Source organism: Camelus bactrianus, chromosome 31 (genome assembly GCF_048773025.1).
Source record: "Camelus bactrianus isolate YW-2024 breed Bactrian camel chromosome 31, ASM4877302v1, whole genome shotgun sequence".
Taxonomy (NCBI): Eukaryota; Metazoa; Chordata; class Mammalia; order Artiodactyla; family Camelidae; genus Camelus; species Camelus bactrianus.
Window position 1 is genome coordinate 15,030,326 of NC_133569.1, and position 17,023 is coordinate 15,047,348.

The 17,023-nt window shown below is 54.4% G+C and overlaps 1 protein-coding gene across 1 annotated transcript in view; it reads left to right on the forward strand.

Moving 5' to 3' along the window:
• FAM167A (family with sequence similarity 167 member A) overlaps nucleotides 1–17,023 on the forward strand; it is a 36,477-nt gene that overhangs the window by 15,632 nt on the left and 3,822 nt on the right. The window contains exon 3 of the mRNA XM_074355571.1: nucleotides 1,355–1,977. Within this exon, the coding sequence (XP_074211672.1) occupies nucleotides 1,609–1,977 (369 nt within the window). The 5' untranslated portion in view covers nucleotides 1,355–1,608. The remainder of the gene's footprint in view (nucleotides 1–1,354; nucleotides 1,978–17,023) is intronic.

Sequence of the window (17,023 nt, forward strand, 5' to 3'; positions counted from 1 at the left end):
GAACCCACCGCCTCCCTGGTGGTCCAGCCTGGGTTTTGATGTTGCCCCTCCCAGCCTGCCTGCCATCATTCATGCCCAGTTCCCATCACCCCAGACCAGCAATCACAAGTCAGCTTCAGTTTCTCTCCTCGGGCACATGCAAGTCAATGAAAGCCTCTTCCCGCCTTTTCCACACCAAGGGTGGCATCCCTTCCAGGCTGTTAATATTTTTTTTTTTCATGTAAGCTTTCTCTTGGACATTGTTCCATTTTCAACTCCATTCTTTTTCACAGCCACATGCCCGCAGCACAGGTTTTTAAAACTTACTCTGAAAACCAAGGACTTCTCTCCTTAGCCCAAGTCAGTGTCTCCTACTCTGATGGTCCATCTCTTGTCCGGACCCCGTGGGATGCGGAGGCTGGGAGCTCGGGGTCTAATTCTGACTCAGAGATACTCCTCTACCCTGTGCCCCAACATTTTGGGGTGGGGGCCTGGCTCACACTTCCTCCCTGTGTGGGCATTTTAGGTGAACGTGAGAACCACCTTTCTAGAGCGGTGAGTCATGGCCTCGCTTTGTTTAACAACCCACCTGAGCGCAGTCAGCTCTCCCCTCAGCTACTGCAGGTTTATTTGCTTCCTCGTCTGACCAGGTGAGGTAAGGTGTTGTTCTTGGAGGACGAAGCTGAGAGTGTGCTGAGTAGGGCTCGCCCCGAAGAGCTGGAGCCCAGGGCGGGGCTGTGGTGGGCGAGCGGGGTGGGGTCGGGGTCCCTGGACCTGAGGTGCCCCTGTGTCTGCTCACCTGCGTCTGCATGGGGCCCCTTTCGCCCAGGCAGCCTCTGCTCAGAGACCTGAGTCCACAGAGTCGATGACTGGCCTGTCCTTGCTAATCGCTGGGAGCTCTTGGGTATCATTCAACCTCTGGAGACTCAGGCTCCTCGTGTGTAAAAATGGGGGACAAAAACTTAATGAGGATTAAATGAGATCACAGAGGTGAAATCATTTCATAAATGGTGAGACACTGTACAGAGTATTGATTTATTAACTTTTCTGCATCAAGTTAGAGCTCTGAAATGGCCTCTCTTCTAGTCCTGAACTAGCAGTCAGCAGCCCCGTCATGGAACCTCTCTGAGCGCCTCTGTCCCCTCCTGAGACCTCGTCAAGGGGAGGGGTCAGTACTGACATCGTCCCAATCCTTCCTGCAGTTCTCTCACCAGCCAGCAGCTTCTCACCGCCCGCCCTTCCCCGAGAGGAGGGGGCTCTGTCCTGCACCCCCGCCAGTCTCTGATCTGCCTGCGCCTCCAGCACAGGTAGATCTTCTTGGCAAAGCTGCCCCCAAAGATTCCTGCTAACACTTGTCTGTTCCTGCCTCTTGCAGAGCATGGCGCCCACAGGCCCCCGGAAAGCATCTTAAACCCCGAACGCCCGCAGCTGCTCCATTGGACACTCTGCAGCTCGTCCTCCGTCCCTCTGGACCCCCCAGGAGCTGCTCCCTTCCTAGCGATGCCCTCGGGAGCCTTGGCCCCAGCTGGATGAGACCGTTCCAGAGCAGGACCGACCTCGCCACCCACCAAGACTCCCACGCCCCCCTCCACCACCTCCCATGTCTGGCTGCCCTGGGCAGACTCTAGAATGTCTGTGCCCCAGATCCGAGTAGAAGAAGCGGAAAGTGGGGAAGAAGGGCCGGCAGGAGCAGCCCCACCTCCTGACGACCACCTCCGGAGCCTGAAGGCCCTCACCGAGAAACTGAGGCTGGAGACCCGCAGGCCCTCCTACCTGGAATGGCAGGCCAGGCTGGAGGAGCAGACATGGTCCTTCCCGCGGCCGGCTGCCGAGCAGGGCGGCTGTGCGGAGGAGGAGCCCCTGCTCCCCCCGAGAGCGCCCAGGCAGCGTCCCCCACCCAGCGGGAGAGCCAGCCAGGCCGGCGGGCCCCAGTCCGCGGGCAAGCTGGAGGGCTTTGAGAGTATCGACGAGGCTATCGCCTGGCTCAGGAAGGAACTGGTAAGTGGCTGTCCCACCACGAACCCCCAGAAAAGGCGCCGTTCCCTTTCTGTCTCTCCACCTCCGTCCCTCTGTCTGTCCCTTTCTCTGCCTCCATCTGTCTCTGCCTCTCCCCTATCTCTGCCCCTCCCAGCTGCACATTTTCCCCTTTCATCAAGGGTAGGCCTCATTAATTACTCTGTGGGCACGTGTGATCCATATGTCCATCCGCTCCTAACCACAGGTATTTACAGAAAACCTGAGCCCATGTTCTGAAGGTGTCCCTGGCCTTCCCCAAGGCCACTCCTGGAATCAAGGTCTCATACTATCCTTTCTGAACTGCTAAGGGGGCCCCTGGATTGTGACTGCCCGTCTTTCTCTCTGAAACCCTCTCACCCTGCCGTTCACCCAAGCTGCCAGCCAGTCCTGTGACTGCTCGTTTGGCAAGCGTGCACGGCCCCCCTCCCCTTGGCGCTATGCGGGACGGCAGGGCTGTATGGGGCGAGCACAGGGCAGAGCTGGGTGGGCACTGCGGTGTGGAGCTTGGGCTCAGCCCATCACTGCTCTGTTAATGCTGAGCAGTGAACACGGGTGCCCAGGGCTGCTCTTTGTGGCTGATCAGCCTGCGGTGAAGGCTTTGGGCTGAGCCTTGGAGGCTGAGTCAGAAATTGACCCAGAAGTTGGGCTGGGAGGGCATCCAGGTGGAATTAATGCGAGCACTGGGTGTGCGTTTGGGAGCTGGGGTCAGCAGCTCAACCTTTTTTCTACCCAGGGGCACAGCAGGCTCCCATCAGGGGTATCGCTCAGCATATGAGAAGTGGGTGGGCGTGCAGAGCTGTGTGTCCATCACCCAGGGGACAGTCACTGGTCTCGGGCATGGTGGTGTCTCAGCAGAGCCTGGCATGATGCTAGTCACATGCTGCCCTGCCTGCCCTGCCCGCCCAGGTCGCACCTGCCCAGTCAGGCCACTGTGGCCACTGGTGAGCCAGCAATCAAGGGCCAACTGCCTTCCAGAGCCTCCAGTAACTCCTGGGCTCACGGGCTAGGCAGAGGCTTGCTCGGTTTGTCTGGCAGAATCCTGAAAACTAAATCCCCTTGGGGGCTGAGAGTCCTCATGAGTTAAGATAAATAACTGGGGCCAGGGGAGGGCGGCTCCAGGACTCAGGTACTGATTAGTCCAACATCTTTTTTTTGGTTTTAATCTTTGATGTTGAGACATCTCAAAACACATCCCTCCACCATGCTGCAGCAACTGGAGTGTAAGTTGCTTGCATAGAAGATGAGGCCCCTGGGGATTCACGCTGCGTCGCCACCAGGTGCTCATGGGGCATGTAAGAGGTGAGGAGGGATGGACGCAAGGTGGCCAGGACGGACCCTGGAAGCTGCTCTTTAAATTCTTGAGACTGAACTGCTTTGATCTGTCTTCATGAAAAGGAACAAAAAATATCCCCATTAATCAAGGATTCAGTTTGTTGGCTTTGGATTGCTGCTGGGAGTGGAAGCTCTTAGTTTATAATAAGTTAGCATTCCCCGTGGGTCCCCCTTTGGACTGGAAATCAGAGAATGATTTCACTGTGTGTGAACCAGTAGGGCTTTCTCTAGGGTCGTCCCCCTTGTCCTCCAGATGAGAGCTGCCTCTTGACCCTGGCTGTGTATCAGAATCACCTGGAAAGCCTTGAAACCCCCAAATCCTAGACCTCGCCCCCCGACCAGTCAAACCAACATCTGGGGATGGACCTGGGCATCAGGATTTTCTAAAACTCCCCAGGTGCTTCCAAAGCGCAGCCAGGGGTGAGAATCATTGCCACAGACCTACAGGCCCTGCTCATTTTTCTTGTCAAGACCCACTGCAAGCCAAACAGCACGAGGTGCCCCGGCCAGAGTGTGCTGGCTGAGAGGAGGACAGTGGACCAGGTCAGGGACGACCGTGGCTGATGTATGGGGTAACACTCCACAGGCAGGGAGAGGGTGTTAACTGCAGGACCAATTATTAATAATGCTTTATAGTTGCATATTTCCCACTTTCCACGCCACTTCTTTGTGCTACCAAGGGTGGATAATAAGAGTAATAACATTAATACCAAGATCTGTACTAAATGAGTGATTATTGTGTGCCAGGTACTTCATGTGCACAACTTACCTCTTCTGAGTGTCCCATCACCTTCCTGTTAGCCCATTTCACAGAAGAGGAAACTGAGGCTCAGAGAGGAATGTAGCAATAAGGGAGAGGGCAGAGATTTGAACAGTGTCCTGCCTGGTTGCATCGCCCGTATTCTTTTTCTTTTTTTGTTTATTGAAGTATAGTCAGTTCACAGTGCCGTGTGTCAGTTTCTGGTGTCCAGCACAGTGCTTCATTCATACATGAACGTACACATACTCGTTTTCCCATTTCTTTTCTCAGTACGCCCATGTTCTTCTTAGCCACCATACGATATTCATAGTGTCTTTCAAAGGCAGTTGATTTTGCTCTGTGACTTCTAAAAATCTAAATTCACAAAGATGTTGGCAGTTGCCGGAATGCGTGGGGTGGGGCGCAGAGGGAGAAACAAGACTGATGGGTGCCCAGCCCTCAGGCCACGATCTCTTTGATTCCCACCACAGACCCGTGCCATTGCTGTTACTGTCTCCATTTTACAGAGGAGCAAACTGAGGCTCATAGAAGTCAGACGACCTGCCTAGAATTATATGACGAGTAAGGCCTTCACCAGTGAGAGCAGAGCTTTGGGGAGGGAGGCAAGGGGTGGGGCTGGAGAGGAGGCCCTTCCGTTGGGCCCTGTCAGGCCTGCCTCCTCCGGCTGCAGGAGGAGAAACTCTCAAACTCTAATGGGAAGATGCTCATCTTGTTAAAATGAAGATTCTGATCCTATAGGCCTGGGGTTGGGGCCATGGTTTTGAATTTCCAACAAGTTCTCTGAACCACACTTTGAGAATCAGGGACTGAAAGGCAGGCAAGACTGGGGCCACGGGACCAAGAAGGAACCTCACAGGAAGCCCCCAGGATTCTCAAGCCTGCGCCCTTTGCCTCGTCCCTGCCATAACTGCCCACTGGGCTTGGGGCTCAGCCAGTGAGTGGGCCTCCGGGGACAAAGTCACAGCGTCCATACTGAGTGGTCCAAGAACCAAATTCGTCCAGAAAATTGTTAAGTCTGAGGTCAGAGCAGCCCAAACACAGACAGGCAGGCAGGTCCACTGAAACGTGCAAGTCCGCTTGCTTCCAAGATTAACCAGTTACAAAGGCAACCTGTAAAACCTTTCGATTGACTTGAAAACAGAGTTGAACATTTAATCAACATGCCCATTCTCCTGTTTTAAGTCTCAGTCAAAACAATAAACTTCACGTCATTGTTTTTCTAATTTGTCACCTGTCAACTCATTGAAGGTGTCATTAAAAATTAACCTTTTTTTTTTTTTTTTTGCATAGTAGCTTTAAAAAGTGGCTTCAAATTACCTTTGTTTTATCTGAAGCCCGGGGTCTGTTTTTTTCCTATACCTGGGCAGACTCTGCCAATTCATCAGGCTCACATTCACAGTTGCCTTTTTCCGTGATGTGGCCAAGGAAACATTAAAAATCTGTAATTCAGTCAGCCGTGTGGATGTGTGCCCTGCAGGATGCCAAACACTCAGCTGGCCGGGACCTTGGGCTCAGCGGCGGGTCTGTGCCCTGGACGGGTCTCTGACCACCATGAGCTCATCCCAGGAGCAGTTAATGCAACCAGTGAGGTGCTCATTGTCAACACTGCCCCTCCCAGAGGCAGGCGATGTTGGGTCTAGAAGGACGATGTCACATCTGGAAGAACGGGCGGTCCACCCTGCCTCCCCGGAGGCCAGCTCAGTGGCAGAGACTGACTGCCTGTATCTTGTCTTATTTCCAAGGTCAGAGAGGACCCTGGCAGCTCCCTCAGGGCCCACCTTCCGTTGCAGCTTTCACCTCAGGGAAAGCAGCCGTCACTCCCAACACCCCCAGGGGCCTCCAAGTGGAGGGTATCCTCCAGAGTCACGTGTTGGGGGTACAAGGAAGGCGGGCCCTTCAAACCCTGTTGGTGCTGCTCCCCCAGCTAGGAGGGCCTGACCTTTGGCTCCCTGAGCATCCAGGAAAGGTCGCCATCCAGGCAAGGCTGGGAGGGCTGCCTCCCTCCTCAGCAGCTTCGGGCCACCTGAGTCCCCCAGGCTGAGGCCCAGCCTCGTTTTCTGGGGACACCGGCTCAGAGCTCGGCGAAGTGGCCCTCTGCCACTCCGCTCGATCCAGGCTGCTCCTGCGGCCAGAGGTCACAGCCTCCAGCTTTCCACCTTCGGGGTGGCCTCACTGGGTGGCCAAGTGGGCTAGGGTGGGGCGGGGGTGATGCTTCAGGAAGGAATGAGCTAGAAATGGCCCTGAGGCTGTGGGACTCAGCCCTCTCGCTGGGTCTGGAATTCAGAACATGTCACATACCTCTGCCTGCCTTGGGTCCCTGAGCTTGCAGCCCAGGGAAAGGGACGTTTCCTGCTGGCTTCTGTCCTCAGTCCTGCTAACACGCACCGCTCGTCAGCCTGAAAGATAAAGAGAAGGGAGAAATCTTCCCCTTGGCCTGGCTGGTGCCCAAACTAAAACCAGAGCAAAACATGCCAGCTTCCTAAGGGGTTGTCTTTGTGGCAAGAATCCCCGGGCATCAGATATTTTTCTTCTCGGCTCAGGCAGGTGTTTGATCCCCGCAGACAGAGCCTTCTTCCTGCCCCTCCTCCCCCCAAAAAGGTGTTTATGGTTGTTAGAAAAGGGAAAAAGAAACCTGACAAGTTTTAATAATTCTAAGGTCTGCCAGGGCAGGAGGCCTGTAGACCTGGACTCGGCTGGCCGCAGGGCTGGCCCCTCTGTGGCCTCGGCTTGATTCCAGCCTCTCCTGGTTAACCCTCTCTTGCCTGTGCTGCTCTCTGGACTAGCACATGACTGATGTGTCCAGACACAGCCCTCTGAGGCCAGGGTTACCCTCTGCTGCCGAATGATACGTCCAAATGACAGCTCTGGCTCACTGAGCATCTTCTGATGGGGATGGAGGTGAGCGATGTGAAGGTGATAGCCCTAATATGGTCCCCAAAGGATGGAGGTGAGGGATGTGAAATGACAGCCCCAGTGTGGTCCCCAAAGAACTTTTACGTACAGTATCTAAATGAGAAGGCTTGGAGGCATTTGCTATTCTTATTTTACAGATGAGAAGACTGAGGCTCAGAAAGATGATGAGCCTGAGGGTCAGAGAGGTTAAGTGCCTTGCCCAAGGTTATACGTAAGGGTGTGGCTAAGCCAAGACAGACCCACATCTCCTGGCTCTGGACCTGGATTTCCTTCCTCTGTACTGAGTATAGGTGCTCACATCAAATATTCAAGTCAGCGGGGCCATGATTTGTCAAAAAGCCTATATTTAAAACTCTGCTGATTTCAGAACGGGACACATGTCAAGGGTTCCAGAGAGTTATTAGCAATGTGTCATAACAACTGTATAGCACGGATCGGGGCAGCCGTGCCCGGTCCATGTTGAGATGACAACTTGCTCAGAGCCACCCAGGGGGCTGCTGGCTGAGCTGGGGTTTGATTCACAAGTTTCTAGCCCAGGCGCCTTTGCCTGAGGCTAGGTCTTCTCCGTGTCGCTGGGGCCTCCAGCCTGTCCACTCCTGCAGGAGAAAGGCTGTCCCGCTAATCTGGCTAGATACTGCCCTTGAGTGGTTACTGAAGGATGGATAAACAAAGGTGCCCACAAAGGAAATACTCCAAAACATCAAAGATCTTCAGTTCTGGACACTGACATTATTCTTTGGACTCTTTTGGAGTTTCTAACATTTCTAAAATAGAATTATATATGATTAGGGAGAAAAAAGATTGTAAAAGACAAAAGAAAAGAACCAAGCTCCTCTCCATCCTGCCCGTGTAATTGGCACCTGTGCCTCCCCACATAGCCTCCAGATTAAATAAGGCATAGAATCTCCTAGAATAAGATAAAAAATGAGGCGTGCCATCCCCAGACATTCCACACTCAGCGTGAGAGCTGGTGAGGCGGGGACTGTTGACCAATGGGATGAAGTTGACCCCAAATCGGGAGGTCCTGCCTGCTTTCCTTTCCTTGGCCGCCTTGCAGTGCAAAGAAGGAGGTGGGAGAGGGCAGGAGAGGAGGCGTGATGGCCGCACTTAACCAGAGGAGCAGCCGTCCTGGGGCTGTAGGAGGCAGGCAGTCCTTGGATCCAGAGCTCTGTTGGTTCAGTACGAACAGGGTTCACTGAACACTGGGGCTTTGGTGCTGCCGGTACTGGTGGGGCCAAGGTGCCTGGGACAGGGCTCCTGTCTTTGGGGCTCCCCCTTTGTGGACGAGACAGACACATAAACAGTGACACCATGTGACAAGGGCGATGCTGGAGGTACAATAAATATAGTCCCAAAATGCTTTAGGGAGCGAGCGGTCACCACCTGCCAGGCACGGTGGACTTTGACGTTTACCAAAGGGAAGTACGCAGCCCTAACTTCCTTAGCAACCAAATCCATGCCTCCGAGGGGGGTCGACGTTAGCCTTCTCCTTATACGCAGTCACATTTCCTGTAATAATTAAAACCCAGCTCCTCTGATGGGCACCCTCCCAGATGGAATAACTACACTCCAGGCCAATGTGTAATGACTACTGATTGGATCAGACACCCAGGGCACTGGGTGAAAACAGATCCCTCCCAGGGCTCACTGGGAATTCGGATGCTGTAGAGCTGGGAGTTCACTCGTGCCTGCGGGTGATTCTAATGCACCGGGGCCATTAGCTGGCACCAGGTGGAGTGGGCAAAGCATAGCATTTGTAACTAGATGGGGCTTGCAGTCAGGTCTGCCACATCCTCGCTGTGACTTTAGGAAACCCAATTAACCTAGCCATGGGTTTTATCATTGTAAAGTGGGGATAATAAATACCTACCTGGCAGGGCGTTGTGAAGGACAGTGAGGAGGGCAGGTGCAAGGGCAGAGGGCACTCGCTGGGGTCCGGAGATGGACAGGGACGTCATCTGATGCGGCACTCTTTCACGGTGGGCGCTATTACCACCCCCGTTTCACAGGTGCGAAAAGTGACTCGCCCAAGATCAGCCAGCAGAGCAGGGATTAGAACCCAGACCCGCCCGGCTTCAGAACCCCTGCTACACGGCCGTTCACTCCTGAGGGCAAATGAGTGCGAAGGTTGTATTTCATGAGGTCTTAGGCTCATTCGACACGTTCTCTCAACTCCTGGAGTTTTGGGCCCTTGTTCTCTGATGTCTACCCAACTCTGCACCCTTTTCAGGCACTCCCCTCTCTGAGGACGCTGGGTGTCCTGGCACCGAGGCCGGGTCTGGCGGCACGCGGGTTCAAGGGACTGTTCCCATGCAGGGAGCCCCTGGGCTGGACGATTCCTTTCTGGAGGGAGTTTTATTTTACAAGTTCTGGACCCACCCCTCCCCCAGGGATGCCGCCAGGGGCCAAAAATCCAGGTGCCATCCCGCAGTGGTTGGCCAGTTGTTGGCCGTGTCCTGGGCTCAGGCCTGAGCCAGACATGCCTCCGGCTGACAAAAGCCAGGGAAAGGTCGCAGAGGCTCCCTTCAGGCGGCTAAGCCCCAGGCATCAGAGAGACGGTTTCCAGGTCCACACAGAGGGCCTGGCACTCAGGGGGCACTGCTCTCTGCTGCCGGTGGGCCTGGCCAGGCCCCAAGGGGCTCAGGAGCCGGGGGAGAGGGAGGCACCAGGCGGGCGGGCAGCCCTGGCTTCTCTCCCTCCTAGGACAGGTGCCCCCGCGGCACAGTGACTGAGGAGGACAGCACAGCTGCTTCCAGCAGTGCTGGTTAGAGCTGTGGACGGAGCCCTCAGTGCTGGAGCAGAAAGGAACTCAGGGCGGGGGGATGAGCCCTCACTTTCCAGCAAGGGAGGGGATGTAAGGAAAGGCCCGTGAGTGTCCATCACCTCCCCCGGCCTCTCCATCCTCTCTCACACTCATGCCCCCACCCCCACCATCATCAGTCACACTCACGGTGCTCAACCGTCCCCAAGAGTTCTGAGCACCCAGGGTGGGCAGGGCGCCCCTGGCTCCGACTCACCCCTAACTCTGGACCGTGAACGGGGGAACCAGGTCACAGACGCTCCGTGGGCACTCCCCTGAGGTGGGCCCTGAGTCCCCCCAGCCCCAAGGCTGCATGAGGCCCCTCCAGGGATGGAACCCATGTGAGGAGGGTTCCAGGGTAATGGAGCATGAAATGACTTTGGAGAGCAAATGGCCTCACTCTCGCCTGGAAGGTGGGGCCGAGAATAGATCTGCTTCACTTCCTTTTGAAGGCACAGGTGGGAGTCTGTCTACAGAGCCTGCAGGTGCAGGGGCACCTTAATTACTGATTCAAACCCAGCGCCATGGGGCTCTCTCCCCACGGGCAGCCCTCACTCCTGGGCAGTGGGGTTACCGCCTCACTCTTGGGCAGCGAGGTCTCCTGGGTGGTCTGTGGGCTCACTCGGCATCAGATGTAAAATTCCCAGCCCATCAGTTTCCAAGCCAGGAAGCTCAGAGCCCAAGAAAAGTCTAGAAGTCCCAACACGGGTGCTCAAGGGGTTTTCCGGGGGCTCTCTAAGGATGCCAGGTGTCTCAGCCTGCTCCTTCACATCTGACAACCGCCCTGGCCAGAGCTGGTGTCCAGGCAGTCACTTAATGAAGCACGATTACCGCCTGTGACGGTGAGTGTGTCCTGCGGGTGGAAGTTCAGAAGGCAACGTGAGGTGCGCACGGCAGAGCAGGAAGCCAGCCCCCATCCCTGCTCTGTCCACTCTCTCACCCAGGGACACCCCAGCAGGAGAGGCGAGGGAGCCAGCCCCTCCCTGCAGTCTTGGGGGGCCCAGTGGGAATAGCCAGGCCGTGGGTCCCGCTGCAGCAGCCTGGCACGGGGGCATCATCCTGGGACTAGCTGTTGGCCCAGCAAGGCCCCCACTTGCTGTCCAGGGTAGCAGCAGGGAGGCTGGGGTGACCATGGTCCACCCCACGGGCCTGGACCTATTGTGCCCAAGCTGAAGACCCCCGTGCCTGGGAGGTGCCTCCACGGCAAATGCTGAGGTGCTTCGGCATTGCTGGCTCTGTGACCCTGGCCAGGCCACTTGATGACAGAGATGCCATGACTGCCCTGCCAGCCCCGCCGGGCCGTACTTGGTAAAATGGTGTCAGGTGTTAGCAATCACTCCCAAAAGTGTGTGGGAGGCTAGCTGGTGACTAGCTCTGCTCCAGGCACTGCTGGGGAACAAAGGAGACTCACACTGCGCTCCAGACTCCTAAACCCAGTGGGAGAGCAAAGAGTGCCATGTGGACCAGCGAGTGGTGGGGAAGGACTTTGGACCCACGAGCCGATGCTCTGTTCCTTCTACTCGCCGCCTCTCCGCAGGCCCGAGCGCAGCCTGGGTGGGAAAGTCAGGGATGGTTTTCCAGGGTGTTCCAGCTGTGGACAATCCAGACCTGGCTCTGGGGAGACTTCATTCATCATTCATTCATTCAACAAATGGCTTTTGAGCACCATGCCTGGTGAAGGCAGTCTTGCTCTCTCCTTGGTGGAGACAGATGGATAAACAAACACAGTGAACGCCGTGTGCAGGTGCTGTGGTAGGAGGTACTCACGGTGAGGGGTCACCCAGCCTGTAGGGATGGGGGCAAGGGCTAAGCTGGGCCTGAAGGATGACGGGGTAGGAAGGCGTGGTTCTGGGGGCGGGGAAAACAGACGCAGTGTGGCTGGCCTGGTGGGGGGTGCTCAGAATGCGGGGTGCACGAGGCTGGAGGGAGCAAGAGAGCCGGGAGGGCCGGCTGTAGCTTTGAAAGGTTTGAAGAAGGGGAGAGACCTGACTGCTGGCCTCTTGGATGCAGGGCTGAGCTCGGAGAGTGGGAGGGAGCAGGAGGAGGCCGGCATGCAGGTGAGAGGTGACTGTGGGCCTGCTGATCTGGGCCTCTCTTTCCTGGCCTGGCAGCAGCACCCAGCTCCCCTCACTCACTTTTGGGCACAGAATTCCTTTCCTGGGTGTACGGTTTCCAGGGCTCCCTCAGGTCCAGGATGCAATCTTATGATGTGAGAGCAGGTCATCCCCTTTCCACAGGGGGTCACGTCCCCCGCCCAGAGCCACTCGTCTCCTCACTGGCTGGACTGGGATGTGCCTTAGTCCTTGCAGGCCACTGCAGCAAAATACCGCAGACTGGGAAACCTATAACCACAGACATTCAGTAGTTACGGTTCTGGAAGCTACAAGCCTGGAATCAGGGTACCAGCGCAGTCAGGAGGGGGCCCTTTACCCAGGTGAAGACTTCTGGCTGTGACCTCACACGATGGAAGGGGCAGGGGACCTCTCTGGGAATAAAAGCCCATCCTGAGGGCTCCACCCTCACCACCATAGGCCCAGATCCTAACGCCATCACATTGGGCATTAGGGCTTCAACATATGAATCTGGGGTGAGAGGGTGGGATACAAATATTGAGACCAAAGCAGAGTGGAACCCAGAGCCTCCGGGGGCAGACCTGGGGCCTTCAGAATGCATCACCCGTCCTTCCCGAAGGCCAGCCTTGCCTGTGAAAATGGCAGTTTGGCCTCGGACCTTCCCAGTTTGATAACCAGAGAGCTTATCATACAGCATGTAGAGCCTGGCTCTCGCCACAGTGAGTGGGATGTCCCTGCTGGGCCTGAAGCATCTCCTGCTCTCTCTGTCCCGGCTCCGGGGCTCCGCTCCGACTTTCCCTCCCAGCAGAGATGGCTCTGGGGGAGCACAAGAGCCCCTCCAATCTGAGGAGCCCTCCAGACAGAGGGGTCATCTCCTGCCAGAGGATGGGAGCCGGATGCCTCCCGCCCACCCACCCCCCAGGCCGGGGGCGTCAGGGGAACCCAGACCCCTGGCTGGGGGCAGCAGAGTGCATGGCGGCCAAGAGCGGAGGCTGAGAAACGTCCCAGCACCTGCCCGAGTCGACGGCACCCCCGGGAAACCAATTCACAGACTCAGTTTGGTTTCCAGGGGTGTAGACAATTTTTTTTATTTTAGCCGGCATTTGAGGTGGCCGTCAAGCCTCACATCAGTGACACCCGTCCCTTAGCTTCCGCGCGGCATGATTTTCTGGCTCTTTCTCAGAGGCCAAAGCCAAGATCAAATAATGAGTCATGTTTTATCCAGGCTTCTAAGTGTGTTTCTACACAGCACTGATTAAAACAATAGCTGGAACTTTAGTTAAATCATTGGACAGGTTAGCAAAACTGTTTCCAAGTTCAAGAATTCCATCTCATGGAGAGCGGAGCACATCTGAGAAAACGGCCTGAATTTTACATCCAGTCTCTCTTCAGCTTTGATCAGAGGCTAATTGTAGTTGCTGGGCTGGGCTAGACCAGCCTCAGAAATGGGGACTGAACAAAGCACCCCTGATCACCTTGGGACTTTTCTCTTTTCCTGTCTGCCTGGATACTGCCCATTCCGAGAACTGTAAGAAACAAATAAAATAATTACTGCGCCATATAAGCTAAATAATGCCGGCCAAATAAAGGTAAGGATTTTACCGTTTAGATCCTTTCTCTCCGGGCCAAGATGTAGGACGTGGAAGCCTGGCAGGGCCTCCCAGTTTTAAGCCTCCGTTAAAGAGTCTGAGACGCTGGCCCTAAAACCTGGCGCTGGTGACTCAACTGTCAGCGTGGGTTTAATGCTGTCCCTGGCAAAGACTCAACTGTAGGATGTGCTGATTTGCAATCCCCTCTCCAGGGTGGCCCGTTGCCCCTGCAGGATAAAGGTATCTCTGGATTCTCTGAGGCGCGGCCTGTAACTCCAGCATCCTATAATTAGGGCAGAGCATTTGGTGAAAGGGTGTGTTCCCACGGGACAGGGAGGTGCGCGCAGGGGGCGGCGTGACCCCTGGCCTGTGGTGAGAGCTGTGCTGTGGTCAGCGCTCGGCCTGAGCGGCAGGAGTTTGACTCTCTGAGTCAGATAAGAGTGAGTCTCAGGAGAGCTCAGCTGTTTCTTAAGGTGAAAGGTGAAACCCCGAGGGTGGGATGAAGTAACTGAAGGTGGTAATTAAGATGCTTTGAAAGAAGACGAGGGAGATTTCCTGAGGGAGAGGAGGAGGCGTGAGGGGCAGTGGGAAGGCACCAGGGGTGGCGGCCAAGGACACTCAGGACAGACGTATCTGAGTGTGCAATGCTTTGCTGTGAGGTCTCTTTATCTGAGTCCCATGGGTCACTAGTGATGTCCTGCAGTGAGAAGAGGGGCTGACTCCTGCCTCTGGGCTGGCTGGGATCAAAACAGGGGCTTCTATATAACAATGCTGAGAACAGCATGGCGGTTCCTCAAAAAATTCAGCATAGAACTATCACATGATCCCAGTCCTACTTCTCAGCATCACGCAGAAGTAAAAGCAGAGACTCGAACACACACTTGTACATATGTGTCCACAGCAGCGCTGTTCACAAGAGCCCAGAGGGGGAAGCAATCCAAGCGTCCGTGGATGGATGCATGGACACACAAAATGCGGTCTATACATACAAGGGAATATTACCCAGCCTTAGAAAGGAAATTCTGACATGTGCGACAACATGGATGAACCCCGAGGACATTATGTGGACTGAAATAAGGCAGTCACAAAAGGACAAATATTGTACAATTCCACTTACATGAGGTACCCAGCGTAGTCAAATTCTTAGAGACAGTAGATACTGGTTGCCAGGGGCTGGGGGCCGGGAGGGGGAATGGGAAGTGATTATTTCATGGACACAGAGTTTCAGTTTTGCAAAATGATAAGTGTTCTGAAGATGGCTGGTGGGGACGGTTGCACAACAATCTGAAAGTACTTAACGCCGCTGAACTGTACGCTTCAAAATGGTTAAGGTGGCAAAATTTCATGTTATGTGTGTTTTAACACAACTGAAAAAAATCCTGGGGGAAAAAGCCTCTTAGCCTGGCCCATTTTGCTCAGGCTTTTTGGGGGCTGAGGAAACTCCTTTCTACATAGATTTGGCTTGATTCCCACGGACTTATCGCTTAATCGGGGACTCAGTTTGGGGTTTAAGGCATGGAGCGCCCCCTGGAGAATTCCTGTGCGGCCCGCAGAGTAGGTGGGGGCACGGCAGGACCGCCGCTCTGCCTCGCAGCCCTGGGGCAAACACGGCTTCTCTGAGCATCAGGTGAAATAGTTGATTACATTCAGGGGTCATGACAAAATGTGTCTTCCAGGCGACTCCTTGGCAGGCTGCTCACACTGTGAGATGCCCTTAGAACCCAGGCCTGCTGGGGCAACTGCGGATTCCCAGCCCCAGCCCTCACTGGCGCAACAACAAGCAGTGTGACCAGAAGTGCCTTCCTACCCACAGCGGCCTCCCTCCTCTCCTTTCCCTTATGCAGGGGTGACTGCCTCCAAGCTCAGTGGGTGTGCAGGGTGGCTCCAGCGAGGCGGCCTTTGTTCAGTCCAAGGAAAGTGCACAGTGCCTTACCATCTCCCCTCTTTCAGCGACTCTGATGGGTTTTAAATCCTAAATTGTTCTCTGACCTTTGACCAGATCTATTAGTCATGGAAAAATAGCCCCTTTCCCCCATCAGGCATCCCTGCCGACCGCCATCTCACAGATGCTTCCAGACACCTACTCAAAATGGGAATTCTCCAACTTTAAAGGATCTTTTTGGACTGAAGGTCCAATTCCTGAGGCCAGTTCCTTGGTTCAAATCTGAGCCACAGGGTTCCTAGATTTCAAAGTGATCTATCTTCAAATTACAGAATACCCCCAAAGAGAAGTGGTTCAAGCAAAATTCCCAGAAGACCATGTTAAATAAACTCGTTGTTTGGGCTGGCACTGCCTTTCTGACAAAGTTGACCCCCATCTCCTTCAGAAGGGCGCAGGCAGCACCTAGCCCACTTCCAGGCATGGCTGGAGGCTCCGAATAAATGAATGAATGACCAGCCATCTATGACCAGCCCACCATCATTGATCTGGCACTCTTCTAGATGAGTACAATTTCTGATTGGCAATGCATCTGAGATGTGATGCCCAAGGACTGAGAGGTAAACTAATGAACTGGAAGCTATGAACTTTAATCCCAATTTTGCCATTAAATGCTTTGCTGATCCCCAAGGAAGACTTTCTATCCTGGCTTCACTCATCTATAAAATCTGCATAAAAGAGATCTGTAGAAGTCCATCAAAAAATGAAAGCAAGAAAATAGAACAATGAAGTGCTTACAGGTGAAGTCGCTAATTTTGCTGCCCTGCAATGCACTTGATTCCAAGCCTGCAGAGGGGAAAAGTGAGAACGTTGGTATTCATTTGCATAACCAGGAGCAAAGTCCATCTGGGACCTCATGGTTGGTTTTTCTAAACTGGTTTGGCTCCAAGCCCCAGGTGAACAGCACAGCTGAGCATGAAGACACAAAAATACCAAAACATTAACCACTTACAAGCAGAGCCGGAGAGAACAATGAGAAGGCACTGGATCTCGTGCCAAGTCAGAGCAGGTGGTGACCTGGCTCAGTGATGACGTGTCATTAATGGAAAACGCTCTGCACTAGGAGCCTGAGGAGAACCCCCAGAGCTCTGGACACCATCTCTGCCACAGCACAACTGTGAAACTAAGCAGCCAACTGAAACTCTTCCAGATTCAATGAAACTGCCTCGCCGATACGTTCAGAGCTGGCTGTGTGGTTCCAACAAAGTTAACATGTAGGTGAATTTTGGAAATTGTCAATATTAAGCCAGGTGAGGAGTTATTATCACATCCCTTCCTCAATAGAAAAAGCACTGAGACACTAAAAGGATCATGAAGCGTCCGCCAGGTTACTGAGAACAGAACTGGTTCCACGCCCCGACACCCCAGCTCTACCTGGAGGTGCAGAACTGAGTGGTCAGAAGTTTGGGCTCTGAGGTCTGACTGTCTGGGCTCCTAATCCCAGCTCTGCCTCTGACTTCGCTGAGCCTCTGCCTCTTCGTCTAGAAACTGCGGACAGTGACGGTGATATTACTTCAAGAGCTGTAGTCAAGATTAACTGCTGCGTGTTCATATACTCTGTTTGTGTCCCCTCCCCCCAAATTCATGTGCTGAAGCCGTAACCCCCATTCTGACAGTATTTGG